Source organism: Octodon degus, unplaced genomic scaffold (assembly GCF_000260255.1).
Source record: "Octodon degus isolate 3935 unplaced genomic scaffold, OctDeg1.0 scaffold00016, whole genome shotgun sequence".
NCBI lineage: Eukaryota > Metazoa > Chordata > Mammalia > Rodentia > Octodontidae > Octodon > Octodon degus.
In genome coordinates, this window is record NW_004524592.1 from 10150466 (window position 1) to 10165113 (window position 14648).

The window sequence follows — 14648 nt, forward strand, 5'->3', positions numbered from 1 at the left end:
TTGAGTCACTCCATGTTATAGCTCAGCTATCCCACTCATAAATCTAAACCAGCTTGCTGCTTGCCACATTCGTTCATGTTATTCTCAGCCACGTGACTTTATTTAGTCTACAGTACCTTAGCAAGTATGATGCTAGCAGAGCCTTAAAAAGTGCCTGCATACTGGGACTTGCCCTATACCTTTCGTTCTTTCTCTTCGTTCATTGCCATTGGTAAATGCCTGGCCTAACATAGTGAAGGAGAAGACTTGCCCTAGCTGAGGCTGCCTTGGCCTTGCTGAAAAAGTGATCCTGGGCAAAATCAGCCAGCGGCCTTACCCCTGAGCACAGATGCCTATCTGAGCACAGGCTAGACCAGCAGATGCTACATATAGACTGTGTGCTACTAAGTTTTAGAAGGTTTAATTGGGAACATTATTGTAGCAATAAGTAATACTATGCTCCTAAAGAGTAATAAAATTTAATTACCAACAAAACTAATATTAAAACGCCAACACAATTTTTCTTTATTGGATTAGTGATTATTTTTAGTTCAGTGATTTGGTTTCTCTGCGACCGCCCACACCTTCTCTCTAATCACATCCATGTCACCGCGGTTAAGCAGGCATGGTTAGGCTACAATTAGAGCGGAGAAGTGAAAAACCACAGCGGGCTCACCACCACAGAGGTACCTGTGGCCTCCCATGCACGGCTAGAGAGCCAGTGGTTGGCATGCATATCGTCCAGGATTGAGAGCACAGCCTCCAGGACTTTCTCATAGGTTGTCTGGATCTGATCTTTAGGCAGAACAAATGCATGGGTACCACTGTCCCTCAGCTTAAATGTATAGGAAAAAGGGATCTTGATGTCTTGAGACCCGTCTCTTGACAACTCAGATGTAGCATCTAGGAATGAAATATGACAGAAGTAGAAACTGGACTTGGGAAGGACAGGCTTCTTTCACCTTCTGGGGAATAAAGATCAATCTACAATACAAAGAAATGGTTTTAGATTAGGGCTCTCTGCCTACCTGTCTTCTCCTCCTTTATAGGTAGCTCTTGCAGGGCAGTGGCCATGTCTTATTTAGCCCCTCTACCTGCATAGTAGAGTAGAGAATTTGGTTAAAGTTTCTTGATGGAATCAAAGGCTATAAGGAAAGGGTGAACTGAAATAAAAGGCTAACAGAAAAATATGCAAATATTTTCTAGGTGGACCTCTGAGAGGGAAGAGATGGTGGTTGGGCTGGGAAATGCAATGCTCTCTTCCTTCAGTCAAGGTCTTTTCTATTCTTTTTCTAGATCCCACCCTATTTGGCTTTCTTAGCCTGATGGGTCTTCTTGGAATTAACTGACCAAGGATCAGGGGATAATGTTTTCCTCTTAACATTTGTTCTAACTTGACGGCTCTTTTTAACTGAAGCCAGGGGTGAATTTGGATTAGAGCCAGTGTATTTTATTTTCCAAAGGCTCACACTTTTTCCCTACAGAATATAATTTTGGACTCATACAGATTCCCTTTTATCCTTGGTAATTTTGATTTGTATGATTTCCTGTTGATTTATTCCTCTCCTGTCACCTTACCCAGCAAACCCCATTGACTTCTTTTGAGCCTTAGATGCTATAGGAGAGGAAAACATGATACTTACATAAAATATCTGCACTTGATCCAACTCTATAATTGGTTCCATGCTTTACTTTCTGTGCATTTGCTGCCTTCTGTCCAACTTGAATCTGTAGGTGGTAAATGCAGAGACAGATATCTGGTATTAGCAATAAACCCAGAAATTCAAGCATTGGGTGTTTTGTCCATATCTATCTTCAGTTTTAGAGTTTTAGACCATCCTTTTAACTTCCCACTGGACAGCTAGTATTCTGTTGATACCTGTAATTTATCATCCTTATATTCAACTTCATCATCTCTCATCCAATAAGATTGTTGTAAATTTCCTGTTTCTTGCATGATCCCTCAACCAGAGGTAAAATGCTGCAGGCATCTCTGATTCACCAACCTGCAGTTCCAAGGCCATTGCTCTATGTCAGACTCATTACCTCTTAACTAGTCTGTGGCATCTTCTAATAAGTTTCTCTTCCTCTCATCAATCCTTATTCAGATTGACCCCACCTGACTTCCAGATGCATAGAACTACAATCATGATCCTGCTGAAAAAGTTCCCTAACTCCCAGATGCTCCCTGAATTAAGTACAAACTTCTTACCCTCTTTTTCAAGATCCTTTAAAATATGACCCCCAGGATCAGTCCAACACCATTCTCCACATTCTGCTCTACCTTTTCTTGTGGTGCCCCTCCTACCTGGAATTCTTACCTCTTACCTCTGCCTTTTGAAGTTCTCCCTAACCTCAGTTCTCAAATGCCAACTGTCCCTGGAGGCCTTACCTGATCACCTCAACTGGTTTCTTTCTCTTGGACCACCAATAGCTCTTTGCTCATCCCTCTCACAATTCTCCTCTTATTTTTCTTTATAGATGTTTGAAACATATCACATGTAGACTTACAGAATTTCTGAGATGGAAGATATAACTTCTCCCACATGCACCACTGTGTCACCTTCTATTGTGAGTCCTTCAGAACTAGATGTTTTCTAAGGTCTCACACTCCCTTGATGCTGACCCTTTCCTAAGAGCAGCCTCACTAACTAGGGTCCAAGTCTATTGACTGTGCTTGTGGACTTTCTAATGCATCCTGTTCCAAAGTCTCTCAAAAGATACCCAAGTGTTGCCATGTTCATGCTGTGTTCTACTCACCAGATGGTGTATCTTGTGACTTCACCTCAGAGTCCATACCCTGTCATTCCATGGCTGCACTGGGATCAGCCATTGTTTTGCCTTAAGGCCCCCTGGCTGCAATGGTAAGTGTGTGGCTCCCTGACTCTCCGCTAATAAGGTCTAGTTCCAAAGCCTGCCTCTCCACCCCTGGATCTGCACTGTCCAGCTGAAGGCTAAGATGGCACAAAGTAGTCCTTGGTAGAGGGGAATCTACCATGAGAAATTCAAAGGGCAGAACTAAAGGCCAGTAAGTGGTAGTGAAGGGTCATAGGCATCAGTTGTGGGCAGCATCTTTTAGCTGCATCTTCCTATGTGGCTGAGATAAAAAGGAAAAAATCATCTCATAAAAAAATTGAGCATATTTATAAGCCTTTTGCCTACTCTCCACTCACTACTGAGAATTCTTCTATCTTGAGTCATTTTCCTGTTCTCTCTTCTTCCAAATTAGGATTCAGAACGTGCCTCAGTTTCTAGGTTTGTGCTGCTCAGTCCTGAGACAATAGGTAGGAAAGGCTGAGAAGAACAGGTATAAAATGAGTTTAACCATTTACACTGGGAAAAAGACAAGAGCTCTTTGTAAAAAGAAGAGACAATGCTAGGAGGGAGGGGAGGGTCAGACTTTTCTGGAGAAAGAAATTCTGATAAGCAAATGAGAGATAGTGGGAGAGCATTTGGGTTGCTGCACTGAGTGATGAAATTAAGAGCAAGAGGCTCAGAAAAGCACTGCTGTGACTTAGCAAGTGCACTCCCTTTTGAAGTCTTCCCAGAGTCATGTAGCTGAGATATGAATTATTTTAAATTATTTTTAATTCCCATGTGTTTCTTTGTTTCTTTGAATGAGACTCCATATTAACTGGTCCCAGAGGGTCTTACGTTTTCTTTGGGATACAGGGATCAGCCCCAGGCTCCATTTTCCATCCAAATTAATCCTTACAGTGTTTTTTGTTTTTGTTTTTGTTTTTTTAAAAACAACTTGCTTCTAACAATTTCTTTTTCCCATTGCCAGCCTTTACTTATTTCATTCCCTACAGTTCTTTTTCTTCAAATCCTACTGACTATGGGATGAGAGAGTCTTTCCAGGTTTCCTTCTTTTATTGTTGAGAAAAGATCATTTGGATTTTACTTTTGAAAAGAATTTCCATTAACAATCACTATAGGGAAGTACATAAGAATATGAGAATTGTATACTTGTGAGTCACAGCTTATAGATTTGTTCCTTTTGGAGGGGAATGAGTAAAAGATTTTCAACTTTCCTTTTTATCCTTGTACGCTTCTTACCTAACATTATAATGTAAGGCCAGATGGAGCCAATAGCACCCAGCCCTTCTCAGTGAATGAAAAGAATGTCTTTGTCAGTAGAACATAGTACACAAACTAAAGACCTCCAGCCTGCACAGTTCCCTCACTGAACCCAGAAGAATTCCTACAGACATATATTCATAGGCAGATATATAAAAATTTTGCTCAGAGCCTGGCACATGTGTGAGTGGGGTAAGAAGGGAACATCTTGGGATGGAGTATAGAAGTTGATAGGAAACAAGTTCAAATGGAAAGAATACATGGTATAACACGGTAGAATTCTTATAGCTATCCTAATTTCCAGAGAAGTTTAGAAAGGGGCTATGGATACTTATGTCCCCCATTAGTTGGCATATTATCTATCATGGAGTATGGTATTTACCATGATTTCTAAGAACTTTTGGTTTTGCAAATATAGAGACTAATTACTAGTTTCTATTGGTTGTAAATAGTCCTGGAAATGGAAATCACCGTGAAGCTATGGGCTTGATTCTGTGTAAACGTGCAAGGTGTCAAAGCTTACCGCTAAGAACCTTAAAGCACCACTAAGTGGCTTTCGTAAGTTTAGCACAATGGGACATTTCACATTGACTTTTCATTGACAAGTCTTGGAGAAGACTGTTATAATTCTTCAGCACCTGAGACGGTAAGAAATATTAATATATTTACTAGTATCTATGGATAATACTAAGGATATTTTCATCTTAGAGTAATCTTCCAATATTTCCCATACTGGCCCAAATCCTCCTACTGTCTTCTTGGCTTTAACTTATGGCCATAATGCGCTAGCTGGGTGGCCAACCAGAAATACAAGATCCTTGAATCTTTGAAGATGGACCTGATGAAATGGTCATGTATCTGCTTTCCTGAACTAAAAAGAGAATGAAATCCTTCTTATAAAAGTACCGAATGCACAGGTGCTTGTGGAGTATGCCTTCCCCTAAGAGATCTTTCTACTGGCGGAATCCCCTCACCATCAAAGTTCTGCCTCTAGAGATTCATGTGGCTTTGTCACATGTCCCTTAAAGGAGGAAGCAAAAATCTAAAATGAATCCTACAGGAACTGAGAATGAGAAGGGCTCTGAGCTTCTTGACTGAAACCTCTGTTTTTGCATATAATTTGCTGAAGAAACAGAAACTCTGGGAATCTGAATTGGCAATGGCTTTTAAAAGTCATCAACCCTTTCTGAGTAGATCAGGACAGCCTGAGGTTTGGGAACCTGCCCTCCACCTTTCTGGAAATCTATTTAGATCAGTTTCAGTCTCTACCTCTCTAAAATGAGGTTACTGTTTTTACAAGAGTCAAATGAGGTAGTGGCTCTAAGATCCTTTGGAGCACTGTAAAGATGTAGGCAAATGGGAGTCACTTCCACATCTTACAAAATGCTCACATAATACAAATTTTCCTGGACTGAAAAAGGAAAAAGAAATTTCCAGAATTAGGTATATGGATATCACTGGAATGAAGATTGCCTGGGTTGGGGGTAGAGAGAAATAGGATCTTTTGTTTTTGCTGTGTGGTATTGGGCAACTGAATGTAGGAACTTCAAACTAAGTTACATCTCCTATAGTCTTTTTTATTTTTTATTTTGAGGCAAGGTCTTGCTAAGTTACTCAGGCTGGGCTCAAATTTGTGATATTCTTGCCTCAGCCTCCCAAAAGTGCTGAGATTAAACACATTTTCCATCACACACAAATGGAGAGTTGCTATTTAGTAAATACACAGCTTAACCTCTGGAAGATGAAATTTGTCTGACAATTGATTAAACAACAATAAGACTATTTTAAATTTTATGCTTAAAAATGGCTAAGATGACAAGGTTTATATTAGGTGTATTTGAGAACAATTAAAAATTGAAGAAGAAAAAACCAAGCAACAAATACTGCGGTAATCCTGCATTCACCTTCCTCTGTGACTATTGTCTGCAGGTTCACAATAGGGCAAAGAGCCCAGTTCTTTTCATCAATTCTGCTCACTAGTGCTTGGGTAAACATGGCAACAGGAAAGGAAAGACACAAAGCAGTCTCCCTGCCCTAGCTTGTGCTTCTCTGGCACTTCCTCTTACAAAATATTCCCAGGCAAATGCCGCAGGAAGAGTGTAGAAGAAAATAGAGCATTGTGCTTAGCAGAAAAGAGAGCAGATACTATTTAGCCATGTTATTTTAGATATGCCATATTCCACTAACAGCTGGCAAGTTCTTTAAAGCATGATTCAAAAGCTGTAATTGCTGAATGGAGCTTCCAGAAAATTCACAGAAATGAAAGTGCATTCCTGCAGATTATTAACATAATCACCTCATTTATATTATTGGCGAATACCTAAGATGTCTCCCAACTTGATGCTTTATGAAACAGGTAGTTAATTAATGCAGGTAAAGCAGCATTTAACCCAAAGCCTTCCCAGCAGGCATCTGGCAAGGTGCAGAAGGCAGGAAAAGGAAGTAAGGATGAGCAGAGACAGAAGAACCAGGGGGCTGAAGCCAAAGTCATGGAGGTGGAAATGGGAAGAAGGAAAGCAGAGGTCCTATGAAGATTTGCTGCAGTCTTGTTGCAATGGACTTACCAGTTCTTGATGGTTACTTGATTTATCTGTGGTGTAACCATACTGTACAAAAATGAGCTGACCATAAGAATGTGTGGTCAGGAAGCATACTACCTCCTCCTTCCTACTCTCAAGGAGGTTAGAGAAACCTTTAGTCTCTAGTTGAGACTTTGGTCCTGCTCCACAAAATGTTACGTCTTGACAGTTTTTAGATGTGCCAATACCTGGAAAATATAGGAAACTAAAAAGACAACTTCATGACTTCCATTTAGAAATGACAGAGGGCCAGTAGTCTTTCTTGCTGAGGGCATCTGCGGATGGTATCAGGGCTCACTTTTGCTTGTCTTAGTCCTTCATGAATTAGTCAACTTGGCTAAGCACTGAAGTTAGCCATTGGAGGAGGAACTCAGAGCAGCAAATGCCACACTCACATGGCTCTGAGGGAGAATGGCAGATGAAAAGGCATTTCAGTACTCTTTTACTTAAAATCTATGGTGAACTCTCAGACAAATGGTTGGCAACCACCCCTCAGGTTCCTAAGTCAAGTTCTGACAGTCTTGTGGCTCTAAGCCTCTTCTTCAATGTCCTACTGCCTTGATTTTTATGAGATCAATTTTGCAAGGATTTAGGTAGTGTGTCCTCTTCAATACAACCATAAGGCCATCATTTAAGCACCTCTGGTGTGCTAAGTCTAACTCAGTCCCTCGTATGGAACTTTCCAAATATAACTCCTGAGCCCCTCCTGATAATATAGTCTCACAATAACCCACATTTGATATAAGAGAAGACAAAAGCAGAAAGAGGCAGCAATCTTTCCAAGGCACACAGCCGGGAAGTCTGCATTTTAACTCTTGCCATCTGGAGAAGGGCAATTCTCTTAATTATTCCTGCCTCATTATTTGCTTCCAGTTCTTTGGGGATCTTGAGATTTGGAAACATAGAACTGTAGAAGGAGGACATGTTGGCTTTGTTCATTGCCCACTCTCCAGCTGTAAAATCATCCCCAAGAATAATGCTCTGATTTTTCAGTTCTTTATGATTATCTATGTAAAATAAAACTAAGTGATAGACTTCAAATACACTCACAATGGTCTGGGTTTACTTGATCCTTCTTTAGGCAACCTCATTTGAAGAGGGTTGAACTTCAGAGTGGATGACTTACTGTATGGATAATAAAACCAGAGTGAACAAAATGAGCCAGAATGCTCAGAAAGATGTTCATATATTTTTTAAAATGATATTGTTTGTAATTCACCTCTTTCCTTGCTTCTGTTGAATTCTTCTACCAAATATGTACTTACTACACCTAGAAATATTGAAATTTCTATTGAGATCTGACCCAAAATATATGCCCTTATTATGGGATGAATGGGATTTTCTCCACTGTCGATCCTGCAACAGATGAACCAAGGGATATTGCCATTCTAAGTGTTAATAAATCACAATCTTAGTGTTGTTAGGTGGTCTTTGAATATGAAAAAATGTTTTCTAGGATTACCTAGGAAAATATACCTTTCACTTGTGAAGTTCGGGTGTATAATTTTTAGTTTGGTAAATGGGCTCACAAGTCCTGTTAATGGGAGCATCTGTATAATTTAAAGCATACAAACATGTAAACAGCCAAACTGGAGGAGGTGGTTGGTCTTTTCCTTATGAGCAGGTTAGCTATGCCTGCTCTCTCAGAGCAAGCTTCAGAGTCGTTTTTCAGGGCTGAGTGATACAGAATGAAAGGGAAATAGTCCGACAGATGGAAAAAGGCTGTTCCAGGTGTATCAGGCATGGGCTTTGTGTATTTCTGGAAGCGGAAGACTAATGAGCAGAGAGGGAGATAAAGACAACTGTCACCTGCCATGCTCAGAGGGAGGGATTTGATTCAGAGATGAGCCAGAAAGCTGTTCCAGCAACAGAGCCTTTGGGGGAGTGGCAGCAGAGGAGGATGAATACCCTTTAGAAAGAGGAACTCTCATTGTGGAATGTGATGGTTTAGAAACACTGCTAAGGAGAAAACTGTCTACTGTTAGCCACATATGAAGTTTGCACGAGATGTCTGATCCTGAGTGAATGGTCACATTGAAGAGTAAGGGTCACTCATTACACTTATGCTGCTAGAACTGATTGGAGGAGGATATAGGCTGTTCTGCAAATTTTATATCACAGAATTCTAACTGGGGGGTTGATAATTCATAAAGATGGAGAAGATAGTGGAGAAGAAATATTAAGTCAGGCTGGAAGGTGGGAATATGTCCAAGACAATGAAAATACCTGTACTGGATTCAAGTCTTAGAAGGCTTTCAGCCTCCTCAGTTTTAAAATTGACTTCTATTGTTTGATTTTAAACTGGCAAAATGATTTTTATCTCCACTAGAGTTTCTTTCTTTACATGGGTACAAAATGTTTTTGTAGCTGGGGTGGCTGAGGTCATGACAATGAACCCAAGTATATCCTTCAGTTTGTGTACTCATCACAGGACCAAACCCAGGTTATCTACAGTTTTCCAAGTGTAGTTATAACTGTCTCTATTAAGAGCTGGCAGCACATAGAAGTCCTAAGTTGTCTTGGTAGTTTTAGAGAATCTGGAAATTTCAGAGAGGAGCATTTAGAATGATTCTAGGAAAAAATCTTTCCTATAATTTTTATGCTTTCAACTTAATTGTAAGAGCTGACTATATATCACATGTCCACTCTCCAGTCCCCAAGCTCCATCTTAGTTTTCTTATTCTTTACAGTAGTAGTTCTAAAACCTTAAAGTGCATCAGAATCATCTGGAGGACCTGCTAAAATACAGATTTTTTTTCAGCTGTACCCCTCCCCCTCTTCCCCTGTGAGTTTCTAATTCACTATGTTTAGGATGGAGCCAACAGTTTGCATTCGTAGCAAATTCCCAGTTAATGGTGATTCTGTTTGTCTGGGAAACACACTCTAACAAGTACTCTTTGTGAGTTATTTTTTAATATTTGAGTTTCTGAAAAGGCTAACTGAAAAGTATCTTATATTATTTTTAAAGGTTTCTTACTCCCTAAAGAGAGTGGTGTAAATAATATGCAAAAATTCACTGTGCTAGGCATTTCTATATGCCAAGTCTCTTAGTCCATACAGCAGATGCACAAAATAGTCACTTTATGCTTTTTTTATAGATGAAAATCTGGGGCTCCCATTGTTAGAAAATTTGCCCAGTGTTAGGAAATGAGAAAGAGGCAAGCCAAGGATTCAAACTCATCTCTGATTCTCAAGATTACCTTCTTCTACATTTTGATACATTTATTCTCCAAAACTAGTGATTTTGGATGCAGTGGAAAAATATCAGAATACTAACTCAGTTTTCAGACAAGATCCTTATTCACACTATTTTACTTTAAGTGAAGAACTAAGTAAAAAGATTCATTGTTTCTTTTTATTTTATTTTATTTAAGAGTGAAAAGAAAAACAAAAGCAAAAACAAATAGCAAAGACTAAGACAGAAACAGTCACATACAACAATACATATGGCACAGAATTTCAAAACAAGAATAAAAATTAACAATGGTTGTTATAGTGCATACTTTTATCATCAAATCTGTTACTCAGATTAACAGATATAGGTATGCAAGATTGGTCAAATAATTAAATATTAATGCTTGCCTTCAATAAATCTTAATTTTTTTCTTGTCGTTTTTACTTTTTATTTTATTTTAAAGAGAGTATAATAATAATTGATAAGACATTAAAAATGGTACGCATTTAGATGAGAAAGATGAGAGATAGTCAACCATGGTATTTGTACTGTGCATTTATGTCTTTGATGTAACTGCTCAGATTACAGATATTAGCATATAGAGTTAGTCAAAGCGAAAATTTGAAACATTAACTTCTGCTTTCAAAAAACTGATGGAAATTAGTACTACAATCATCTCAACTATCCTGTATATATACCTGCATGATTTTCCCTTCTTCAAGATTCATTGTTATCTTGTGAAAGAAGTATGGATTCTCAGTAGCCCAAAAGTGACAAATAATTAAGGACGCACTTGCCCCCATATGGAAACTAAACATACTTCTTTCACAAACCACTGGCAAAAAGCAGAAGTGATGCATTCCCCGGCATGGGTTCCACAGTGCATCCAAATGATCTTCTTGGGGTTACTAGATGGTTGGCTGATCTGGAGGGGAATCTATGCTCTGGGACTAAATGATTGCTCACTACTGTAAACCTCCATGCAAAGTTACCAGGGTTTTCCTTCTCCTAAGACTGCTCTCTCTCTTTTTTTACTCCATTTCATGGCTTCAAGAAAGTGCCAGTGTTGGTGGAGACAGCCATCTGCAGAACAGGCCCTTGTCACTCATTCTTTGCTACTTGTCTCTGGAATCATCCTTAGACCATGCACTGATTCCCCATGGCACTGATCCAAAGCATGGTCTTTGTTATATTCTAAGTATTCCCTACCTCCAAATAAAGGCATAAGACTCCAAGCCACAAGCTAAAATGCCAAATGAGAATAAACTTTATAAAACCTTGTCATAGAGAGTTCACTCAGAGTGGCAAAGTGCACAAGAGGTAATGTTCAATAATCAAAGGTACTTAAAAATGGATAGGAATCTTCACTTCAACTTTGTGAAACTGTGAATAATTCAAAATACATAATCTCCTGCAACACGTATTAGATTCACCTTCACCAGGGAGTCCTCTGTACCCAGCCAATCTAATCTTCTTACTTTTCTGTCCATTTGTTATTATTGGACATCAGTTCAGCCTCATTCCAGCAAGAAAGATACCCTCCTTTTTTAGTTGAGTAGGTGAGTTAAACTGGCAATTGTGGGTTCTCTTTGGAGAAGAACAGGCAGGCCAGGGCCAGCCTATTACAGTCATGTAAGTCTGGATTCCTAAATGGCCCTCACTCTGCTGTTCATTGAAAACCACTGGGAGCTGGACTAATGGAGTCTTTCTCTACCCATATGATACCAACAAGCTGACCTAAGCACATGGCTGGATCTGTCCTCTTTGTGGAAATTTCTCCTTTCAGCTTCAGCTGTCTTACAAAATTTTCAAGACAATTCTTTGTTTTATTTTAATTTTTTTGTTAGTACAAGTTTGCAATAATTTGACATTTACATTCCTTGTGGGGAGTTGGTGCATGCACATAACACATCTACATCTTCATTGTTTTTCATCGCTTTTTGTCTTATCTTCCCCTCCCTCCACTACTCTCTGCCTCTGCCTCTGTCATTGTCTCTGTCTCTGTCTCTGTCTCTGTCTCTCTCTCTCTCTCTCTCTCTCTCTCTCTCTCTCTCTCTCAACTTGCCCAGGCTGGCAACACCCTTGCCTCAGCCCTCTGAATTCTGGGACTACCGACTTGCACCACCATGACCACCTGCCCTCCCTCAATCTCTTGATCCTCTTCCCATTTGAGAAAACTCTACACCCCTACTTCTCTACTTCCTGTTATCTATCTTTTTTCTCTTTATTTATAGTATTTCACGTTTCTCAAACCACCTTTCAGCTTAATCTTGCTATAATTAGACCTTTTATGAGTACATATATATTGTCTATGTGTTCATATTTATTGCATTGTTATGTACTCATTCTACACTTTATAATATGGCTCAGGAAGAAGACACTGAAATGTCAAGTTGGCTGAGTCAGCTCAGAGTTTCTGGGTTCATAGAAAATCAAGTTGGTTAGATGCCCTATGCTTAACCCATCTCCTGCTACTCAAGCCCTGGGTAGATTCTGTTTCTGAGCCATTCAATTTTTGTAATTGTAGATAGTTCTCAAGTATGAGTTGTTCTTTGTCAGTGAACATGCCTGCACCAAGTAGTATAAGGACATCAAACTAAAGAAAACCTTCGATGTCAACTACCTCAGAAGTGACTCCTGAAGATGATGTTGGATTAGCAGTATCCATGCATCTGGGAACTTGGTAGAAACATATTGTGGTTCCAAAATTTCAGTGTACATCAAAATTACCTGGGGGATGGCTGATGAGGTAGAGTGACCTCATCCCTAGAGTTCTGATTCAGTTGACCAGACATAGAAGCCAAGAACATGCATTTCTAGCAAGCTCCCAAGTGGTACTGATGCTGGGAGCCCAAGGAGCACCCTTGGGAAACCACTGGCTTGGTGTAATTATTGTTTTTGTTTGTTTGCTTTAGTTTAAAGAGAAAAAAATTTTCAAAAAAATAGTAAAGTATGAATGGTTAATATATTGTGTATTGTTAAATTTAAACTAGTTACTCAAAGTATAAGACATAGGCATTTAATTGTCCAAACAATATTAAGACAAACCTTTCTTTCCAACAGACAGAAATTACTAGAAGAACTAATATATATATATATATATATATATATATATATTTCTTTTTTTGTACATTTTGGTTCTTATTTACTCTTTCAACTTCTCACACTAGTGACACAATATAGTGTTTACACATGTGCATCTGGTTTATTTCACTTGTAAATATGGTCTCAAGTTGCATCCATTTACCTACAGTATCCATGCATCTGGATATCTTTCTTTCTTTATGGATGAATAGTACTCCATTGAATAAAAAGACCACATCTTTTTTTATCCATTCCCTGGTTGGTGGGCATTTAGATTGTTTCCAAAATCTAGCTATTACAAATTATGCTGCTATAAACATGGGTGCACTTATATCGTTGTGGTGCTGTTTTTAATTCTTTTGAGAAGATTCTAAGAAGGGGACCAGCTGAGTCAAATGTGACCTGTAATCCTAGTTTTTGAGGAATCACCACACTGATTTCCACAGTGGTTGTACCAGTCTACATGCCCACCAAATGTGCAGAAGTATTCATTTTCCCCTACAGCCTCATCAGCATTTGCTATTGGTTGATATTTCTATAAAAGCCATTCTTTCGGCAGTAAGTTGGAATCTCAGTGCTGTGGTGCAATGTTATTAATTCCGGCATACTAGGATTCCTTAAGGACCCTCTCTAGAACAATTAGGCCACTATCTCTGTAGGTGGCACCTAGGCAACAGGGTGACTTGCAGCTCCCCCGGGTGATTTTAACGTGCATTCAGGATGGACATGTCATTGGTCCAGAAATGGGATGCCAGCAGTTCTGGCCCTCTGAAGAATGACTATTGGACCCTAAAAAATTTTCACTATATTACACACAAAACAGATAGAAGAACCAGAAGATATGGTGTCCCGCTGACTATGCAATTCTCTCTTCAGCTCTGTGATCTTGTACAGGTTGCTTTACTTCCTTGGTTCTTTGTTCCCTCAACCATGATGTGAAAAAAATAAAAATGAAGGCTGTCTGGGGGTTTTAAACATTTTTATGAAAAAAACAATCTCTTAAAAAAAGCAAAAAATAAGCGACTTAAAATCAGATGAAAAATTGAGCAGTGCATGGGCCACCTCTGGGCTCTGCTGTTTGGCCCTTACCCCTGCCTCAGTCTCTCCCTCACCATCAGGGACTAGGCAGCTATGGATTTGAATTTTAGAAATGTAGAGTGGGGAAAATATTTTATACTGTTTCCTTTAATTTATTCCACATTCTGGTAGAGCCAAGCAGTAAATAATATCCTCAGACCTCTCCCAGTAAGGTTCTTCTCAGCCTTTGAACTTACCTTCAGAGAACACACGGCTGGGACTCATAAGTCACTCCTAGGAAATGCTGTGTCACCACTTCTGCACAGCTCTCACTGACCTGGCCCATCCACTCTTGGATCTGAAATGGCCAGTGGGTCTCGGCTATCAGCAGCAGGATTGCCTGATTGACCCTGATCATGATAACTCTTTCACTAGGACATTGGACTCTGTGCTCTGCTCCAGATCACAACAGCTATGCAATAAAAAAATAAATTAAAAAAAAAAAAAAAAACAGAAAACTGAGCCAACACCTTACTACCTCCTGCTTTTCCTTTCCTTTCAAGACCTTCCTTGCTCCCGTCATAAAGTTCTTGGGACACCATTCCAAGCTTTATAAGTATGTAATTGGTAATGACATCAATAATCCACCAATAAAACTTCAGAGACGAATTTCATGTGCCATCAATTAGCACATACTCTTTCCGGAAACTTCAGGTCAAGCTTATTTTGTGGGT

The 14648-nt window shown here is 39.4% G+C and overlaps 1 protein-coding gene across 1 annotated transcript; it reads right to left on the reverse strand.

Annotated features, from left to right (window-relative positions):
- Positions 1-619: 619 nt before the first annotated feature.
- On the reverse strand, positions 620-14332 carry Cpo (carboxypeptidase O). Its single transcript, XM_004648866.1, is given in 8 exon segments — positions 620-882; positions 1623-1707; positions 6624-6826; positions 7904-7994; positions 9091-9147; positions 9150-9209; positions 10625-10750; positions 14183-14332. Coding segments are annotated over 8 exon segments (1035 nt in total).
- Between the last annotated feature and the right edge of the window lie 316 nt (positions 14333-14648).